General features: G+C 50.4%; 1 protein-coding gene across 3 annotated transcripts in view; it reads right to left on the minus strand.

The window, feature by feature from the left end:
- CDK13 (cyclin dependent kinase 13) overlaps nucleotides 1-22,318 on the minus strand; it is an 807,643-nt gene that overhangs the window by 393,058 nt on the left and 392,267 nt on the right. For all 3 annotated transcript variants that reach the window (XM_085607435.1, XM_085607434.1, XM_085607433.1), the window contains exon 7: nucleotides 10,504-10,674. In XM_085607435.1, the coding sequence (XP_085463561.1) occupies nucleotides 10,504-10,674 (171 nt within the window). The remainder of the gene's footprint in view (nucleotides 1-10,503; nucleotides 10,675-22,318) is intronic.

Here is a 22,318-nt window from a genome sequence, read left to right on the forward strand (position 1 = left end):
CGACACAGGGCACACCTCTCAGTCTGGAGACTCCTCAGGGAGCACCCCTCGGCTCTGAGCCTCCCCTCCCGGTCCAGTGCCACTTACAGAAGGGGGTTAGACCATCCCAGAGAGCCCCCCACCCCCTATCCCCCACGGGCGATTTACGGCCACCCACGGGTGGGGTACCAGCTCTTTCTGGACACCCACAGGGCGAGAGCACTCCCCAAGCACCCACAGAGGCGGAGGAAGCGCCCTCCCCGAGCACCCTCGGGCGGTTATCGCATTGAGTGCTGTGGTTTCTTGAGCCGCGCCGCTGCAACGAACACTTCCTGAGAGTGAGTGTAACACTGGCGTGGTTGGGCAGTAAGGCAGATGTAGACTGAAATGATATATACAAAGGCATATGCCGAAATAGGCACAGACCTGTTTATACACAGAAAAGCATCTGTTGCACCGAAACGCGGATCACGTGTCATGCAATGTCAGGGCTTTGAAAAGGGATATGTGCCGAACACTGGAGACGAGAGCAGGGGGAGAGGATGCCATTAAAACCACTGCCTTTCTCCGAGGCAAAGCAGAAATGCCTCGGAGAAACGCAGTGGCGTTTTCGGATTCGGTGGCGTGTTTCTTTTTCTCTCCTCTTGTCATTGGCTGGAGGAGAGAAAAACACGCCTAAAAAAGGGCGTGGCTAAAAAGTAGAAAGAACAGCACGAAACACGCCCCCGAATCTGAAAAAGACGGAGCCTATTTGGAGGGACGGCTCTCTCCTCCAATGGCTGGGCTCCGTTTAGGAAGCCAGCCAATGGAGGAGAGGCAAAAAGAGAGGCGGGCTAAGGAGCCACTCTCAGAAACATTAAATCTCCGACTTCCGGTTCTGCCTTCGGCAGACCGGACGGTCCTCGACCTAAAAAGGTAACGGATGTCAACGCGCAGGCGGGGCACTTAAATGTGGCTACAGGGAGGAGCCTAGCGCTTGACCAAGATGGTCGCGTGAGCTTAGAGCTCCCGAGACCCTCGTGCCCTCCGTCGACTATCCTGTCTCTAATCCTGATGGTATGCATGGCATCGTGTTGCTGAGTTGTCAGGGAGGCGATTGATGCTACCCGCGGTCGGATCGCCCATCGAGAACCGGACTTACGCCTGGCGGAAGATCGCGGCCTATCTCCCGGGGATGCCAGGGGCTAGAGTTGGCAGGATGCCCGGCTCCTAGTTGATCAACAACGGACAGGCGAGGTGTGAACTGTCGGACGGAGGTCCCCGCGCTTTCACTTTCGATTTCGTTCCCTTTGTCTGCCCGGACACTGGAGAGCTCTGGGTGGCTTTATTACCCCAAGGACGCTCGGCGAGCTACTCTGGCAGCTTAAGACAGAACTGCTCACTTCTTATTCCTCTCTCTGAGAGGGACCAGTCTTAACTACACTGGACGGCCTGGAGTCCATTATGTCGGGCAAACCAGAAGGGGATCGGCTGAAGACTAAGTCTACCAGGCGGGGAACGTATACCCAAGTCAACAGCATGGACCGCTACGCTCTCCAGAAAGTATCACCGAGTGGATCGAGCCAGGCGCCGGATGCCCAGAAGGAGGACTCGCCTGTGACACCGGAGCTCTCCCTACAGGATGTCATGGGCGCGCTCGACGGGATGCAGACCTCGATGGGGAGACAGTTCGAGGCCCTGGCGCATAAGGTGGACGCCATCCTGGTGGATGTCAATCTGATCCGCTCGGACCTGGGCAAGACGAACGAACGCGTTAAGAACCTGGACCTCAGGACCACGGGCCTCACTGATGATGTTGCGGAACTGCAGACCGAGGTCCGTAAGCTGAGGGCCAAGAGTGACCTCGTCGCCCGCCGGCTGGAGGACTTCGAGAGCCGGGCCAGGCGCAACAACGTGCGCGTCATCGGGGTCCCGGAGTCCTCGGATGAGGCTTCGGCGGACCTGCTTGTTGAGGATTTGGTCCTTAATCATCTGAAATACAACAAGACCTACCCCGTACACAAATTTATAAAAATTCTTATGTAGTGTACAGGTACTCAATGTCTGTAGTGCCTGCCTTACTCTCATTCACTGGTATATTTACCGCATGTGTATAAAAAATTGTGTCCAATGGTGCTGTAAGAACCTACTGGTGATCAGTTCAAGTTCAAGGAAAGTAAAAGAAGTAAAAAAGGTGTGATAGGACGACAGCGCCTCACGGAAGCAGCCCCAACGAGGTGTGTGTAGACAGGTACTCGCCTACTACCTCCTGTTGTCATCATCGGTCGCTGCCGCCCAAACAGAAACAGTAAAGGTGGAACAGAAATGTGTAATGTGCGTCACTAAAAACCTTCGTGGTAGTCCTAATGACTGCTATCTACAGAGCAACCTGTGTGTTGCAGTGGTGTGTGCTAATCTACAAAAACAGGAAGTGTCGACCCAAATTTGGTGAGTTGAGCCTGATCAGGACTCAAGTCACTCAGGAATAAAACCGAGCAGCACTACACTGGCTATACGGTGCTTTATTCTCAGCTGTGTCGCTGCTCATTTAAAAACCGACATGTTTCGTTGCCATATTACTTTACCGGCAACTTCATCAGGGCTTGGGTCGACTGGTCTCTCTGCAACGCTAGTGTGTACCAGCTATAACTTTCATTCAGCACCCTCAAAATGCTGTGTGGCAGCATACCTGCACCTCCATTGTGTAAGTGTCTTGGGTATTTTGCACCAACCCTTTGGCTATTAAAATCAGAACTGCGGAACTTTGTTTCTCGTCAGCCTGAGCATCGGTACTGGCCTCTCCCTCGATCGAGGGAGAGGCCAGTACCGATGCTCAGGCTGACGAGAAACAAAGTTCCGCAGTTCTGATTTTAATAGCCAAAGGGTTGGTGCAAAATACCCAAGACACTTACACAATGGAGGTGCAGGTATGCTGCCACACAGCATTTTGAGGGTGCTGAATGAAAGTTATAGCTGGTACACACTAGCGTTGCAGAGAGACCAGTCGACCCAAGCCCTGATGAAGTTGCCGGTAAAGTAATATGGCAACGAAACATGTCGGTTTTTAAATGAGCAGCGACACAGCTGAGAATAAAGCACCGTATAGCCAGTGTAGTGCTGCTCGGTTTTATTCCTGAGTGACTTGAGTCCTGATCAGGCTCAACTCACCAAATTTGGGTCGACACTTCCTGTTTTTGTAGATTAGCACACACCACTGCAACACACAGGTTGCTCTGTAGATAGCAGTCATTAGGACTACCACGAAGGTTTTTAGTGACGCACATTACACATTTCTGTTCCACCTTTACTGTTTCTGTTTGGGCGGCAGCGACCGATGATGACAACAGGAGGTAGTAGGCGAGTACCTGTCTACACACACCTCGTTGGGGCTGCTTCCGTGAGGCGCTGTCGTCCTATCACACCTTTTTTACTTCTTTTACTTTCCTTGAACTTGAACTGATCACCAGTAGGTTCTTACAGCACCATTGGACACAATTTTTTATACACATGCGGTAAATATACCAGTGAATGAGAGTAAGGCAGGCACTACAGACATTGAGTACCTGTACACTACATAAGAATTTTTATAAATTTGTGTACGGGGTAGGTCTTGTTGTATTTCATGATTGTGAGAGGGGGGCTACCTACCCTTTAACCCCCTAGGCTCCCTTGTTTTGAGGGCCTTAATCATCTGAAGCCTAGGGGCCTTGGAAAGTTTTTTGCGGTGGAAAGGGCCCATAGGGTGCCGGGCGGGCGGCCCAAGGCGGGTGCCCCGCCGCGGCCGATTGTCGCCCGGCTCTTTCATTTTCGAGATCGGGATGCCATCCTGCAAGCATCGAGGGTGACGGGCCCAGTTCCCTTCCAGAATGCGTCGGTGAATTTTTATCCGGACTTCACCCAGCAGGTGCAGAGACAGAGCTTCCTGGGGGTGAAGCGGAGGCATCGGGAACTGGATCTGAAGTATGCCATGCTTTTCCCTGCCAGACTACGGGTGGTGCACGAAGATCGAACATTCTTTTTTGACTCTCCTGTTATGGCCGATGAATGGCTAGACGCTTTGCCCCGGCGACGGACGGGGGACGACACAGCCGAGCATGGAGACAATGGCCGGGATGGACAGGGCTGATATCTCAGAGACGGCCTGACTTGATCTGACTATACTTGAGAAATTGAACAGAATGCAGTAACTGTGGAGGGTTGCGGGAGGACGAGGGGTGCTCTTTTCCTCCCTTAGGGTACTTTTTGTAGACTTTTGGTTTTTTAGGGCGACAGGCACACTGCAAGTTGGGGGGGCTTTGTAAGCTGCAGCAGGGGTGCAGGGTGGGGGGAGTTTCGGGGATTTGGACTTTGTTGTTGGGGGGTTTATTTCTGCAAGGCATGATGATTATCCTCAGGGCTGTTCCATGGTGGCTCCTCGGGTGTGGGGTGGGCCTCTTTCCGTTTGAGGATGGGGGGTAGAGGCTTAAGTGTTATAAGCTGGAATGTTAATGGTTTGGGGGATCGCATCAAGAGGGGGATTGTTCTGCAATTTTTGAAACGCTCAATGCCAGATGTTGCCCTGCTGCAGGAAACGCATCTCATAGGTAATACGTGCTATGCCCTGAATAGGAAGGGGTATAAATTCATTGCACACTCTGGATTCTCTTCTGGGTCCAGGGGTGTGGGCATCCTAGTTAGAGCATCGTTGCCTTTTGAGGTGGACTCAACCATTGTTGACGATAGGGGGAGGTTTGTGGCGGTGGCGGGCGGTGGGAAGGAAGGACTTTGGTTTCGGTTTATGTCCCGCCGGCCCTGCAGGCCTCCACATTTGCTGATCTGGGCAGGGCTTTGTTGACTCTCCCGGGGGGTATGCTGGTAGTGGGAGGGTATTTCAACGCTGTGGGCTCCGGACTGTTGGATAGATACCCGCCCAGGGACACAGGGGGGGCTCAGAAATGGCTTCCAGATTTCCTAGACACGCTTGGTCTGATAGACTGCTGGAGACTCCGGCACCCCACACAGAGTCAATACACGTTCCACTCCGGGGCGCATGGTAGCCTCTCCAGGATTGACTACCTGCTCACTCTGGCCGCACATGCCTCGTTGGTATCCGAGGCGAGGCACATGGCACGCGGTATCTCTGACCACTCGCCAGTGTGGATCCGGCTGGATCTAGGTCGGGAGGGAGGAGGGAGGGTGGCCCCCATCAACCCATGGTATTTCCGAGACCCCAAGATGCGCAGCGCCCTGGTAAAGAAGGTAGATAATTACTTCGAGGACAATCTGGGAACTGTGGACTCGGCGGTGTCGCTGTGGGAAGCTTTTAAGACCGTGCTTCGGGGGGAAGCCCTCTCCCTGATGGTGGCTGCCAAGAATCGGAGGGATGGCGAGGTACGGCAGGTAGAGGAGGAGATCGCGGCCCTTGAGGGGGCTATGGAGGAGGGGGTTACAGAGTCCTCACTGCATGAGCTTTGCTTGAAGCAGACGGAGTATAGGGACCTGGTTACGAACGCCGCTAAGGCCCTCAGTAGGGAACAACAGGGCCGCCTGTATGATGTTGGAGATAAGGCAGGGAAACTCCTGGCGTGGTTGGACAGGAAAGAACGGGTCAATAGAGTGGTGCCAGAGTTGACGGGAGAGAGGGGAGAGGCGATTGCGGAACCTGAGGGGATTGTGAAGTGTTTCGCGGAGTATTTTCATAGGGTTTATTCCTCTGTGTCGGACAGGCTGCCCGAGGACTCGTCGGATCTCCTCCGTGATATCGAGTTGCCCTGCCTCTCTGACATAGATAGGGACGATTTGGATGGTGACATAACGGTTGACGAGGTGGCGGGGGCTATTCGCGCGTTAAACTCGGGTAAGGCCTCTGGACCGAACGGATTGCCGATCGATCTGTACAAGCTGTTCCCGGATAGGGTCGCCCCTCACCTGCGCGCCATGTTTTTGGAGGCGCGGGGGGACGGGATCCTTCCGTTGGACCAGCGGCTGGCGTCGATCGTGGTCATACATAAAGAGGGTAAACCCCGAGATAGGTGCGCCTCCTATCGGCCCATTTCACTCCTCAACGCTGAGCCGAAAATTCTGGCTAAACTCCTGGCGACCCGTTTGATTAGGGTACTTGGCGACTTGGTTCACCCGGATCAATCCGGATTCATCCCGCACCGAAACACAGCATTAAACCTTAGGCGTCTTCATGGCGTCATCGCCAGGGCGGGCACGCTGCGTGAACCGGCTATTGTGGCGTCTCTTGATGCCACGATGGCCTTTGACACGGTGGAGTGGGCATACTTATGGGCCGTGCTGGCCAAGTTTGGTTTTGGTCGCGGTTTCGTGAGTTGGGTTAGGTTGCTGTACGAGGGGCCGCTAGCGAATGTTGTGGTGAATGGTCGGGCCTCTACTCCGTTTCGACTTGGTAGGGGTACTCGGCAGGGTTGCCCCCTGTCACCTCTGTTGTTCGCCCTTGAGCCGTTGGCTGCGTGGATACGTTGGCACCCGGATATACGGGGCCTTCGGTGGTCGCCTGATCACGAGGACCGTATCTCGCTTTATGCCGATGATATCCTGTTGTATCTTGCCTCGCCTAAGAAGTCACTTATAGTGGTCTGTGACGTACTCGCATCGTTCGGTAGGAACTCGGGGCTCGTTATTAATTGGGGCAAATCGTACTTGTACGTTCTTAGTGGCGAGGTCCCACCGATCCCTAGAACATGTTCGATACAGGTCGCCCGGCAGGGGTTCGTGTATTTGGGGATCTTTATATCCATGGACCCTGCTGTGCGCTACCAGAGGAATCTGCTCCCCCCCCTGGCACGTTTGAGGCGAGATGTTGAAGGTTGGCGGAAGTTGCCGCTCTCCCTTGTTGGGCGTGCGGCCCTGTTCAAAATGATGTCTCTTCCCCGCTTCCTCTACGCCCTCCAGAACACTTTGGACTGGGTCCCGGCCAAATACTTTCGGGAGGTCGAAGGCCTCCAACGGACGTTGCTGTGGGATGGGCGGCCGCGAATAGCTATTGCAAAGTTGACGCTCCCGTGGTACGATGGGGGCATTGCGCTTCCAGACATCCGATGGTACTATTGGGCCACGCAGCTGAGCGCGATCAACCATGGGTTTTATGGCCCCGCCCTCAGCCCTGGGTATGCCATGGACAGGTGGTTGCTGCGTGGTGGCAACTACTACAGGGCGTTGTATTCGCGGTCTCTAGACTCGTCCCTCACGGGACCCACATGTGTGGCGGTGCGTGTGTGGAAGATGACGACTGACTCGTTGGGCTGGAAGGATAGGCTCACCCTCGCTACCCCATTGTTTGAATCGGAGAGATTGGGAAGGCTCTGGCATACGAAGGGCTTTGATAAGTGGGACCTGATAGGTATATCCAAGGTGGGAGATGTGCTGCATAAGGGGAGAGTGAAGTCCTTCGAGGAGTTGCAGACAGAGTATGAGCTGGGGCCCTCCGAGTATTTCAGGTATATCCAGCTGCGCCACGCCCTCCGATCAGTCCTCGTGGAGGGTGAGAGGGTGCCGGAGTCCTCTCCCCTTGAGGACCGGGTCCTTGATGGTCATATGCCCGAGAGCACGATCTCGCTCATATATAAGAAATTGATTAACGTCCGGGCAGACATGCTTTTGGGGCTGAGAGAACAGTGGACTAGGGATGGCCTTGAGTTGGATAATGAGGACTGGCAGTCAGCGGTTTCTTCTCCTAAGGAGGTTGCGATCCCGTCGCGTCTGAGGCTGGTGCAACTTAAAATACTGCACCGGGTGTATGTGACGGGGCCAAGGCTGGTCCACATGGGATTCTCGGAGGATGGCCTGTGCAGGAGGGGATGTGGTATGGTGGGCACTTTCCTGCACATCATTTGGGAATGTGGTGTCATTGTGGAGTTCTGGAGGAGAGTCCATGCAGTTATGGGGGAGGTGACGGGCATTGCTGTGCAGCCGGAGGCGCGGTGTTGCCTCCTGAACGTCTGGGGGCCCACTGACCTTGATGAGGCGCAGACCCAATGGGTGACTCTGGGTAACATGGTCGCTAAAAGGGATATCGCGCGATTGTGGGGCTCCTCGGGACCCCCTACACTGACCGCGTGGAAAGAGAACATGGACTGGAGCATGTTTAGGGAGAAGACGGTCTATTGCTCCAGAGGTCGCCCCCGGAAGTGGCATGCCATCTGGGGGCGGTGGAACCAATACAGGGGGGGAATATGTCTTGCCCCGGATCTGGAACCTCCCGAGGAACAGCTTTCCCCCTGACCTTCTTTCCGGCACAGTTGGGTTTTAGGAACTGTTTTGGGCCTCTGCTGCCCCCCTTCTTCCTCCGTACACCGTCTTGTAACTAGTAGATGAGTGGGGTCCGGCCTCCCCTGGGGGCTTTCACCATGGGCTTTCAATGTTCTTGCCTTGCTGGGGTTTGTTGTGGTTTTTTGTGTTTACCTAAAATTGGACCTTTGCACTACTCTTGGTACTGTACTGGGGACACGTCACTGTATCTAATTCTCAATGCTGCCGAACCTTCGGGCTGTCGGCTGAATAGCTGTGTCCTGATTTTTGAAATAAAGGTTTTCCAAAAAAAAATGAAAAAAAAGAAAAAAAAAAAAGAAAATTTGGCTACAATCAGTCACTGCTAGGGTGGAATAGAGTCAACATTGTGCAGAACAGCACCACCTAGCAGCAAGCAGGAGCTTTGCTTGTCAGTGTTATCCAGATCCAATTGGGCACCCAAGGAGTACTCTAATGTAAGGAATTTGCAGTTAGAAGTATCCATTAGAAAATGCTAGGGAAATAATAGCAATGAGGCAGGGAGGTAATGTGTGTAGGTGTATTTCAAAATGTAACCTATTCATGAATGAATGAATGAATGAATGAATGAATGAATGAATGAATGTGTTGACATAACACAGCTACTTGGAAAGAGTCCAGACGCTTGGAGAACTAGTTAGCAACACAGTCAGCTTCTTAATGTAGGGTAACAGAAGAGTTTAAGTTTAAATTGGAATTCGTTCTTGGTGTCACGCAGGTCGAATGAAAGTTGATTCTAGGCTTGCGAGGTCAGATAAGAAAAGGACAAGCCACTGCTTGAGTGTATGAATCGGGGGGACTACTATGAAACAAGCTTCAGTGGAGCGTAGTGCCCTCACCGGACAGTAAGGTCAGAGCCTCTGTCAATACTGCCCATGTGAATCATAAAATCACGGTGTACCACTACCAGCGATTTAAACAGAATTCTCTTCCTATCTGGCAACTAATGCTGCTCCGCAAGATGAGTGGAGGAACAATGTAGGATTGTAGGTAAAAGCCATTCAGGTGCATTCTGGACCACTTGCAGGTGCTTAATGAGATAATATCGGAGGCAAAGTGCATTGACATAGTTCAGCCTAGACATAACTAAGGTAAGAAACACCGTTCTCTGGGCTTCAAATGGTTACGAATAAATGTTTTGAGCACCATCAATCGCAAAACACGATCCAACCACCATCAATACCAGAGATTGGAAAGAATGATGGTCAAATCAAACTCCCAGATTCCAAGCAGCTGCGGGTGTGAGGGAGGCAGCATGACTGGCCAACAACTATCCCACCAAGCAGGTGAGGGCTGGGACAAACAAAAGATCTTCCATTTTACTAGGATTACATAGCAGGTTATTGGTCTGCACCCAAATCATTACTGCACCCACATATGCTGAGAATAATGCTTATTGTGCAGCCGAAGAGCTATCACCATAGAACAAGCTGAGTGTCATCAGCATAGGAAATAACATCAATACTGAAAGATTTGACTAATGCAGCCAATGAGGACATATAAATATTAGGCAGTGTTGGGTTCCAGAATGAACCATGAGGTACACCCTGGTTAAAATTCTTGGTGAAAGATGAATAGGGGGGCATCCAGACTGCCTTTCCTCTGTGATCAAGGAAACAACAAATCCAGTCTGATGCCAAACTCATAACAGCTGAAAGATGTCGTATCAGTGTTTTAGCACAGTAACTCAGAATGACTGTCCTGCAAATTTACAAATGGTAAAGCTGGACTGCAGTACAAGATGAATAAATTTCAAGTAGGCTGAAGATTATAGGTGTCCTTTTATATACAAATATAAATGCACCTTGAGACATTGCTGGTGAGGCAGTTAAGACGCTAAGCATTTTCTGTGTTTTTTTTCACAGAATAAGTAGAAAACTGAGTATTTTAACTTTCCAATTATATGATCACTGAGTTTCTTCTCTTTACTTTCTAATCTGAATCTTTCTAACCAATGCACAAGGCTTCTTCTATTTGATGTAAATAGGCTGTTTAGATATTTTCCTTGACTCTCCAAGCCTTGACATCGAGAGACAGGGGCAGGCTTTGCAAAAACCAAAAACTTACAATACTTGGATGGGAAATCTGCTCAATTATTGGAAAAAGTCAACAGCGACATCACATTACATTTCTGGAAAAAAGCTGGTGAATCTTTGGCGAATGTTAAATAAAGGGGGTGCTATATGTTAAAGTCAGTTGTGATACATCTTGATAAAATGGTTAATTGCACAAAACATTCACTGACCCCAATATGTCACAATTCTAAGTAAATACCTTTATCAGTCTTAAAATCCACAGCATCTTCTTTATCGGTCACTATTTCTTTCATGTTGATGATGCTCTGATGGGTCAGTTGTCGGAGGATCTTAATTTCTCTTATAGCTGTTATTGGAAAACCTTCTTTTTCATTATCCAAACGCACTTTTTTCAGTGCCACCATTTCTCCTATAACAAAAAAAAAGTAAATTAAGTACACAGGATAGCAAACTGAAGCAATGTTTGCATTATTGAGCTTGATACAGAATTTAAAATTCTAAAGGGAGCGCGGCCAGGCTGCCAATGGAGTAAGACTCACCTTGCGGGGTGTCCGCACCCCCACATCTGGCCAAAGCTGATCCTGTAGCATCGGGACCTGGAAAATGCCCATCGAGACTGCTCCAACCCTCCTGCCGCTGTCTGCTGCAGTCTAATGTGCCGTGGGTGAGGGGGTCGCTGGACCAGCTGGCCTCTACCTGACAAGCAACCACCGCTAGAGCTGCCGTCTTGAGGTCCGCGGGGAGATACCCTGCTGCACCTGGGAGTCCTCGGCCGACTTGCTCCTAGTCTCCTGGATGGCGCCCGGCCCCTTGTCTCGTCAGGAGTGGCTAGGAGGTAGGGATGGTGGGGTGTAGACTGGTCCCCGCTGCCTCCTCCCCTCCGTCTCAGGGGACAGCCTTACCGCAGATTCAAACCTACTCGCACCGCCATTTTGCCGCATCAGGGCCTGGTGGCGGGCCCGCGTTCCTCTTGTTGGCCCCATGCAGGACTGTACAGGGGGCACTGCTGAGCCTCAGCGCGACACCCCTGCCTCCTGGGGAACTGAGAGGGGCCAACAGCATCACAGTGCAGTGTGTACCACTGAAGCGAAACCTAAGGGACTGGACTATTTGTCTCCCGGCCCTGGGCCTACTACGGTGGACCTGGAAGAGCATCTCCTGTGCAGCCTGTGGACTATGCAGGCACCTCCCTCGCTGAGCCCAGCCCTGGGAGGCTTGTTGATCGGGTCGGTTGCCTGATACGGAGTGCAGCCCCCCCCCCCCCCTCAACTGCCCTCTAAGACCACCCCATGTTTAGAAGTGCCTTTCCGTGGCACCTCTCTGGCAGCGGCAGGGAGCATACAGACCTCTACACACCCACGGAAACGGTAGCCTGATACCGGACCTACTAAGATGAATCACACCGGCGGGTGTCGACTGGAGAAGGGGCTTCACCACTAAGGTAAAGGGCAATCGGCCGCAACATCGAGCAGCAGGCGTCCTCGCCGCCCCAACATCTGAGCCAGGGCCTAGCCTTGCTTATGCGCCCTTACAGCAGCCTTTGTTACCTCGGGCCCGACTCTTGCTACTGGAACCCCCGTTTGGCTGCCCCAGGGACATACTGGTCCTGCAGGCTGACCTGGCTTTCCATCCGGGGTCTTTTATCTGCCCTACCTCCGCCTCAACTCACCGGTCAGCACCGAGGACATCTTGCTGGACACCCTTTTGTGAACTTTGTTCCTTAGGTCTCGTTGGGGAGCCGGTGTTCCCCTTGGTCTCCCTGGAAACCTCATGCCCCTGGGGTCTCCATCGCTTCAGCACTCCTCGAACTTCTACGGGGGCTGGGGGTACCACACTCAGGAGGGGGTACTTCCACAATCTGATAGGCGCGAGAGGGCCATCTCTTCCTCATCCCAGAGGCCTCCCAACCCTATGCCTAGACAGGAGAGACGACCTCGGATCAGAGCAGGGCCCCAACCCCTACAGGGCGCCTGTCACGAGTGGGCCAACCCACAACAAATTAGCACCTACCCAGACTATTGTCCGCTATCAAGGCAAATCTGCGATCTTCGCCAGAGGATCTTACTTGGAGGGGCCTCTTGCAGACCATGCCCACACCAAAATTGGCTAAGAGGCATCAGTCGCTTCATTCAGAGATAATATGGTTGCCCCTATGTGGCTTAAATCGGGCCCCTCTACTTCGGTCCCCTCAGACCCGTCGCAGGCAACAGCCCCTGGCGAGCCTGCAACAAGCCCCCTCGCACAGGCCTTCATGAATAACTTTCTAAAAGAGAGAAAAAACCGGGATTGGCCCCCTCAAATGCGAATTCAAGGCCTGCTTACACAATCTCAGGCAGGATGTTGCAGAAATTGGGGGACGGGTTGATGACCTGGAGAGCACACGAGATACACAATCGGAAGACCAGGAGAACTTGTGGCTCTCGAGGAGCAACATTTTGAACCCCAACTATTGCAGGAAGACTTGGTGAGCAGGAGAAAATCTTCGCATCAGGGGGATCCCCAGAGGGGGTGAGGGGGCAGACATGGCATTCATGGCGGATCTCCTCCAGACAATGAGAAGCGATGACGCCTCCCCGCCGGTCATGGATAGAGCCCATTGAGTTGCAGTGGTGCAGGGTCGCCCAGACTTTGTACCCAACATTCTCACACGGGTACACTTCTTCACGGAAAATGAAGTCATCCTGCAGGCCGCAAGGAGCAAGGCAGAGAAGGTCTATAATAGACACTACATCCAAATCTTCCATGAAATCTACCCTTTGACACTGCGGCGATGCAGGGACTCCATGCCTGATACGGATAAGCTGTGCGACCTCAACATCAAACAGTGGGGCCATCCCTTTGCTCCAATCTTCACTTTGGAAGGTAAACGCCGAGTGTTCCGCTCATGGAATGCAGAACATCTCCTACACATCCCAACGGCCTCCTGGGATGCCAGCCCAGCCAGTCTCATGCTTCACCCAAAGGTGCTATACACCCGGAGTGGTCTACAGTGGGCCCCCAAGCACAGGTACATGCCAAGGGGAAATACTCTTCTCAAGCCAAACAAGACTTTATTCAACACCTTCCCTGGACATGGCTCAGTCTCCTGCCAAATCCCCCCAGCTTCTAAATGGATGCTAGCATGCCTACTCTTCAGTAATATTGCTTTACACCATGGTACCACTCACCCCAGATTACTGGTGTGACAGAACTCCCGCCCAGGCACATTTAGTCTGTGGTCGAGAGGAAGAGGCATCTACTCAGACACTGCAGACTCTAGCACAAACTTTGTGCCCCTTGGGCCCTTCTATTGTCACTCTCCTCCAACAGTGAAGTGGCTCGCTTGCGGGACTGCTTAGTTATCAACCCGGGTCACTTGGAGGGAACCCCTCACACCCTGTTTGTTGGCTGCGGGGTCTGGAGACCAGAAAATGCACGCGGCCTTTCCCCATGCTCCCCCGTTCTATTTGTCCCCTTGGAGAGTGACTTCCTCAGAATGGCCTTGGCTCCGACCGATGAGCTGTTCCAGGATTTGAATGGAGTTTTCGGCACGGTTTGCTTCTTAGTACTTTTGTTGTTTGCCCCCCTATTCCCTTCCCCTCCCTCCCTTTCCCTGGGCAATTCTGTGTTCGGGGCGGGAGCCATTGGGGCTCCTTTTTGCTCTCATCTTTCCCTGAGGGGGAACCGTTACCTCTCACGTAGGTTCACACACCAGTCTGACCTTTTCGGCATCTTCCATCCAATCCTTAGATCCCCTGCAGTGAGGATACCCTATGGGCATGCAACTCACGGCCAGTGGGCCTAAGGGGCTGCCCCCGCCTTGGAAAACCACCCCTACATATTAAACGCACCATGGTGACTGCCTGCACTCTCTCACACTGGCAAACACACCACACATTACACACATTAGATTCCTCTCACTCAATGTGTAGGGCCTCAACGTCCCCAACACCAGATTTGGCGATAACTCATTCTACAGGACTTCAACGTCATTTTCTTACAAGAAATATCTCCTACGCTTGAATACATACCGAATGGTTCACCCTAAATACCCAACCCAATACTGGGTGTCCTCAACATCTAAGACGGCTGGAGTTACAATACTCTAAAGTGGGCTTCTGATTGAAGGGAACTCGGGTGGTGCTGGACCGGGAAGGTCGCCATCTTAAAATAAGAGCCTAACACAATGCACAGCCTTTCACTTTGATTAATGTCTACGCACCCAATCAGTGGCAGGACACATCTCAGGAACCTCCAGAAAGAACTAGTTCCACAGGAAGAAGGGCATCTACTCATTGGTGGGGATTTTAACTTGGTCTGTGATTCTGGCTGGATCGCAGCAAAGCCTCCTTTCAGGGTGCAGGGGCGATGTCCGCTGCATTGCAAAATGACATCATGAACCTGGGCCTGGTGAACGCTTAGCGATATAAATCACAGGACGTCCAAGACCATACCTATTTTGACCCATGTCCATCGCTCGTACTCCCCCCATCAATTATTTCTCTCACACTCGTTAATACAGACCCTTGAACTTGCGCACATCTCAAACATCTCTATCTGGGATCACGCCCACCTCGAGGTGACCTTGAGTAGCACAAAGGCAGCAACACGTTTTCACCTTTGATGGCCGCTCCCTCCCCATATCCTACGTGACTCGGTCAATGTGAAAGAATTGGCAAGAAATCTTGGCCTACTTTGAGGCAAATGCCCTACCCGACATTTCGGGCCACACCTCGAGGGACACCTTCAAGGCACCATCACCTCAATTGTAAGCGCTCGCTCCCGGGAGGCTAGTCTGGTAAAAACCAGCCTGACCAGAGACATTAAGGCCTTGGAGCGATTCGACCACACTGCGCCCTCGTGACGGCACAAGAAGCAGTTGGCTGCCCCACCTTTTACTTATTGCACGCACTCCATGCAATGGGTCAAGGAAGTCACTTGGTCAGATGGTTGCATCAAAGAAACACTGAGACATCCCATTTCTCTTTCTTCGTCAGAAGTGGGAGCGAGACATAGGTAGGGTACTCACGGACAGGGAGTGGGCAATAGTCCTAGATTATCCTAAATGAGTCTCTCGTACTGCCGGATTTAAACTCATACAACAATATTGCACAGGGCTTACTTAATGCCACATAAGATTCAAACAATGTACCCGACTGCTTCCTCGGACGGTCCTCAATGTCATCTGTCTGATGCTGATTTCATTCTTATGTTTTGGGCCAGTCCTTCCTTACAAGAGTATTAGAATGAAGTTACAGTGGGTCTAGCCCAAATCTCGAATGCTCTTCATGGTCCATTATCGCAGCATGCCTATGGCTCTTTCCCCGCTCCCCAAAACTCTTAACATGCTGCGCATCACATTCTGAACCCAATTTCACGCATACTTGGCAGCCGCTGCTTGATCATTTTTACAGATTAGAACAAGTTACTTACCTTCGGTAATGCTTTTTCTGGTGGATACAGTATCTGCCTGTGGATTCCTCACCTATTGAATACCCCCTGCGCCAGCATTCTGTGGAAATTTTACCTAGCTCTCCCACGTCGCCGAGGACGTCATAATAGCACGGCTCCGCTCGCGACTCCGTATAACTTCATCGGAGCCATAAAAAGACCTAGTCGGCGTGCTGACGTCAGTTCCACATGTATACACTGTATACTAAATATATATATACAAATGCATAACCAATAAAAGCATGGAAAAAGGTCAACAGAACAAGCATTTCCCACTATTAAGACATAAACATGAAAAAGACATTAATAACATTCATGTTAAACAGTTAAAGCATTTTTTGGTAGAAACAAGTGGACAACGGTGAGGCGGGTGGGACAGTGAGGAATCCACAGGCAGATACTGTATCCACCAGAAAAAGCGTTCCCGAAGGTAAGTAACTTGTTTTTCTGATGGATACTTCTGCCTGTGGATTCCTCAACTTTTGAATAGAATCCCAAAGCCGTACCTCTCCCGGAGGAGGGTGTCCACCTGACTAGACCAAAAAAATCTTGCAAAACAAAACGAGCAAAATGGCCATCCCTCCGAATCCAAGCAGTAATGCTTTGCAAAAGTATGGAGGGAGGCCCAAGTTGCTGCTTTACAAATATCAATAACAAGAACACCTCTAGCCAAAGCAGTAGATGACTTAGCTCCGGTAGAATGAGCTCTGATGCCTTCAGGAGGGTCCTTCTTGGCCAAGGCGTACCAAATCTTGATGCACTTGATCCACCAAGAGAGAGTCCACTTGTGTACAGCCTTGCCTTTCATTCGCCCAATGTAGCCCACAAAGAGCTGAACGTCCAGTTACAGATCCTTTGTTCTGTCCAAATAAAAGCTGACAGCTCTCTTAGCAAAAGACATACCATTGATGGACGGAATGCAGACCAAATCAAAACATTCTCCCCAGTCAAGAGATCTGGTTTAAATCCATCATTCTTTTGCTCACAAGGCCATCCCAGTTTAGACCTGGCCATATGCAAATCAGTCTTGACCCTGTGCCTCATGGGAACAGTCCAGCCCGAACTGCCAAGCCAGGTCCTCCCTGGACCGGACACAAGCATCCTAGGACCGGTTTCGGGGTTTCACCCCTCTTCAGCCAGGATAGCTTGAATCCAGTGGCACAGTGAGCCCGGGACCTACGTCTAGGCATACCCGGCATACTTAGGGCGAGAAAGCAAAAGACATACAATTGACCATCATTCTTTTGCTCACCATGAAACCCCAGTTTAGACCTGGGGCACAGGGTCAAGACTGATTTGCAGGATAATAAGATATAACAATAAGCCCTTATGGAGCTGCATGAGCGGCCCATTTACTTGATCATTTTTACCAAAGATCACAAGGTGGAGATCAACCTCTATGTCAATTTCAAAGATAGCTGTTAATGATTCCCCCACGTTTTTCCAAAAAGAGCTTAACTCTGAACATTTGAAACATTATCTAGTCTACACCTGGGTCAGGTTGGAGCAGGTACCGGGGCAAATTTGGCAATGTTGGCCTGAGTATAATATAGCCTATTAAGCACAAAAAGGAATATGCTACTTACCAGTATGCATCTGTTCTTGGCATGTAGAGCTGCAGAGCCACACACTAAGGAAGAGATCGCCATCTGGTGTTGGGCTCAGATGATTCCAGGTTGTTGTCTTCGGAAGAAGTCTTTGGTCACGAGATAGGTGACTCCTCCTCTGGACAACAGTGCGCATGGGCATCCACTCCATCCTCAGATTGTTTTTCGCCATGATGGGAAATGGAGTGTATAAGAAATAAAGAGAAAGGATGTCCATGTGTAGTGTCTAATTAAGACAATGCTGGAACAGATACAGGTCCCGGGGAGGCGGGTGGGCGTGTGTGGCTCTGCAGCTCTACATGCCAAGAACAGATGCATACTGGTAAGTAGCATATTCCGTTCGAGGCATATGAGCTGCAGATCACACACTAAGGATAGACTATATAGCAGTGTCTCCCCTTGCGGTGGTCACCTGTATCTGTTGCAGCAGTTTGGAATAGAGTTTTTAGGACAGCTTGGCCTACTGAAGCTTGTTGTTTGGATTGCACATCGACACAGTAGTGCTTAGTGTAGGTGTGTAATAGACCACGTGGCTGCTTTGCAAATATCTTCTATGGGGATGTTCCCTAAGAATGCCATAGAAGCCCCTATTTTACACGTGGAGTGCACCCTAGGGGGAACTGTAAGAGTAAGTTTAGCTTTTTGGTAACATATTTGGATACATTTAACTATCCACCTGGCTATACCCGATTTGGAAATCGGGTTGCCCTTATGTGGTGGAGCGAAAGCAACAAACAGTTGCTTGGTTTTTCGAAAAGGTTTGGTTCGGTCGATGTAATAAAGCAAGGCTCTTTTAACATCTAAGGTATAAAGTGCCCTCTCAGCTACTGAGTCTGGGTTAGGGAAGAAGACTGGCAGTTCGACTGACTGGTTTAGATGGAAAGGGGAGATGACTTTAGGGAGGAATTTTGGGTTTGTCCTAAGAACCACTTTGTTACGATGTAGTCGTAGGAAGGGTTCTTCAAGAGTTAAGACTTGTATTTCACTTACTCTTCGCAGGGATGTGATTGCGACAAGGAAAGCCACTTTCCATGTTAGGAACTGCAGTTCGCATTTATGCATTGGTTCAAATGGGGGACCCATTAGCCTTGTTAGAACAATATTAAGGTTCCACACTGGGGAAGGTGGTAATCTTGGAGGAATAATTCTTTTAAGACCTTCCATAAATGCTTTAATGGCTTGGACCTTAAAGAGGGACGGGTGTTGTCTATTTTGCAAGTAGGCTGCTAATGCCACTAGATGTAGACGTATAGAGGAATACGCTAAATTGCATCTTTGCAAGTGTAGTAAATAGCAAATGATGTTTTGGATGGAAGCATCCAGTGGACGTATGTCATTGTTAGTGCAGTAAATGGCAAATCTTTTCCATTTTGCAGCATAGCATGCCCTAGTAGTATGTCTTCTGGCTTCTTTTATGATATTCATACAGTCTGGAGGAAGGTTGAGGTACCCGAACTCTAAGATTTCAGGAGCCAGATTGCCAAGTTCAGTGTTTGAGGATCTGGGTGTCTGATTTCTCCATGGTTCTGGGTTAATAGATCCGGGGAGAGACACAATTTTTGATGTGGAACTAGAGATAGTTCCAGAAGTGTGGTGAACCAGGGTTGATGTGCCCAAGTGGGAGCTACTAGGAAGAGTGTTAGCGACTGTTGTTTCAGTTTGCGTACCACAAATGGAATGAGTGGGAGAGGCGGAAAAGCGTACGCAAATCTGCCTGACCAGTTCATCCATATCGCATTGCCCTTTGACTGTGGGTGTGGAAACCTGGCGGCGAAGGTTGGGCATTTTGCGTTTTCTTGTGTGGCGAACAGGTCTATGTCTGGTTGTCCCCACTTTTGGAAGAATGGGAGTAGGACTTTGGGGTGTAATTCCCATTCATGTATTTGCTGTGTGTGGCGACTTAGGAGGTCGGCCACCTGGTTCTGAACCCCTGGGAGGTGTTCTGCTAGCAGGTAGATGTTTTGGGGAATTGCCCATCTCCAGATTTGTTGTGCAAGTTGGGACAGTTGTCCCCCCCCTGCTTCTGTGTGTAATACATTGTGGTCATGTTGTCCGTGCGGATGAGGACAGTTCTGTTTTTTAGATGGACTTGGAAGGATTTGAGTGCTAGGAACACCGCCAGAAGTTCTAGATGATTGATGTGGAGCTGTTTTTGTTGAGTGGTCCACCTGCCCTGAGTGGTGTTGAAGGAGGTGGGCTCCCCACCCTGTGAGAGATGTGTCGGTGGTCAGCACAATTTGTGGAAGAGGCTCTAAGAACAGCCGCCCTTTGGACAGGTTGATGGTGTTCCACCACTTCAGTGAACGAAGTGAGCTGCTGTCCACCAACACCAGATCGGTAAGTTGTCCGTGGGCCTGGTTCCACTGTTGTGCTAGACATTCATGTAAGGGACGCATTTGAAGGCGTGCGTGGGGTACTATGGAGATGCATGACGCCATCATGCCTAAGAGTTGCATAAACACTCTTGCTGGAAGAGAGTGTTGGGTTTGAAATTTTTTGATGAGATTTTGTATGTTGGCTATCCTGGCTGTGCTGGGATAAGATATGGCCTTGGATGTATCTATGGTGGCTCCCAGGTATTTATGTACGTGGGAGGGTTGTAGTTGAGATTTGGGATAGTTGATGGTAAATCCCAAGTTGTGTAGGGTTTGAATAGTGCGGTGAGTGTGGAGAACGCATTTGTCGAGAGTATTGGCTTTTATGAGCCAATCGTCCAGATAGGGGAAGACATGGATTTGTTGTCTCCTGAGATATGCTGCCACAACTGCTAAGCTTATGACCTGATGAAATGGAAATAAATACTTTGTTCTGCAAAAGTCATATATGGACTTGGATTACTTTTTGGACAGAGGCGCCTACGGTTTGAACAAGTCTCCTAAGGAGAAATGTCATAGCTATGATCACAGAGACTATAAAAAGAAGATGCAGATTGGACAAGGCCCTTATCTATGAACATACTTATCTGTGATTCACAAATCACTTCTATGAATTGGAATTTAAGTTTCTGATATGTTTAGTTTGCTCAGGGAACTACAAGTGTTTTTTGTACAACTGCTAAGCATATGGTGAATACCCTGGGTGCGGTTGTTACTCCGAATGGGAGAACTGTAAACTGATAGTGCTGACCGTCTACCACGAATCGCAGATACTTCCTGTACACGGGATGCATAGGGATGTGAAAATATGCGTCCTTGAGGTCTAATGTGGCAAGGAAGTCGCCTTGTTGAAGTAATGGAAGGACCTGCTGGAGAGTGATCATGTGGAAATGATCTGATTGTTTATACTGGTTTAGTAGTCTGAGGTCTAGTATGGGTCTTAAGGTCTTGTCCTTTTTGGGAATGAGGAAGTATAGAGAATATACTCCTGTGCCCTGATGTTGGAGTGGAACTGGTTCTACTGCGTGTTTTTGAAGCAAAGACTGAATTTCCTGTTTGAGGAGCGTGAGGTGGTAGGACGACATGGGACGGTGTTTGGGTGGTATGTGTGGGGGGGTGTTTATGAGTTTGAGGCAGTAGCCAGACTGGATAATTTGTCTTACCCACCTGTCTGTTGTGATGGCATTCCAGACAGGTAGGAATTGTTGAAGTCTTCCCCCGACCGGAGTGGAATGGTCTGGGGGGAGTGGTGGCAAGTCACTGTTTAGTGGCTGGAGAGGTGCGGGTGTTGGTGTTGCCCTGCCCTCGGCCTTTGGTATGGTTTCCTCTGTAACCTCCTCTAAAATATCCTCTGTTAGGGGATGTTTGACCTGATGTTTTGAAGGTGGAAGAGGTGTCTGTTCCCACAAAGGAGCCTCTGGCTTGAGGAGACTGTAATGCTCCTATTGATTTGGCAGTCTCATTATCGTTCTTCATTTTTTCTAATGCAGTGTCTACTGCGGGTCCGAATAGTTGCTCCTGATTAAAAGGGTTGAGCAAGAATGGTTGTTTGTACTTCCGGCTTAAAGCCGGAAATGCGGAGCCATGCGTGGCGTCTAAGCAATATGCTTGTGTTGACTGCCCTAGAGGCGGTGTCCGCTGCGTCTAATGCACATTTGATTGAGGCATTTGATATTAGTTTGCCCTCTTGGATGAGGTCATTGGCCTGGGATTTGTATTGATCAGGCAGGTGTTGCAAAAGGTCCTCCAGTTGATCATAATGAGCCCTATCATAGCGAGCCAATAGGGCTTGTGTATTGGCAATACGCCAGTGGTTAGCAGCTTGTGCGGCAACCCTTTTGCCGGAAGCCTCCAAGAGCTTAGACTCTTTGTCTGGGGGCGGTGTGTCTCCAGTTGTTTGGGAGTTCGCCCGCTTTCTGGCATTTGACACGACTAAAGAGTCTAAGGGGAGTTGCGCTTTGATGTACGCAGGATCCTGTGGTGCCGGTCTGTATTTTTTTTCGACCCGGGGGTTAAGAACCCTGGCCCTAACAGGGTCTTTAAAAACCTCAGTGGCGTGCTTTATCACTCCTTTAATCATGGGCAGAATGTGAACGGTTTTTTGCGACTGCTCAAAGGTGTCGAGGAGAAAGTCTTCTTCAGGTGTGTCTGTGTGCATGGTGACGCCATGGAACAGTGCCGCCCTGTTTATGAGCTGACCAAACCCTAAATGGTCATCAGGAGGGGAGGGTTTTGAGGGGTATGGAGTGGGATCAGGCATGTCAGGCATAGGGTAAGCCCAGTCATCTATGGGTGCCGTGTCCGGGAGTGTAAAGGGATCACTAGGATCATTAGGATCATTAAGGAAATCCGGGTCTCCCCCTCCCCCTAAATCATCATCATCCTGTGGAGGTGGTGTGTGAGAAGGAGATGGTAGAGAAGGAGGTGGGGGGATGGGATAGGAGGTAATATAGGAGAGGAAGGACGTATGGGTGAAGTGGCACAGTCCTTCTTTAGAGAAGCTGGAGGAGGTGTTTTGTCCAGCTTCCTCTTGTATGGCACAGCTGTGACATGTCCGGTTTTAGGATTGATGTAAATTCTTTTTTGCGTCGGATCTGGGCGAAAAAGTTCCTCAGTGTCCGAAGGTGGCTTTGGCGCCGAC

This window comes from Triturus cristatus, chromosome 5_2 (genome assembly GCF_964204655.1).
Source record: "Triturus cristatus chromosome 5_2, aTriCri1.1, whole genome shotgun sequence".
Lineage (NCBI taxonomy): Eukaryota > Metazoa > Chordata > Amphibia > Caudata > Salamandridae > Triturus > Triturus cristatus.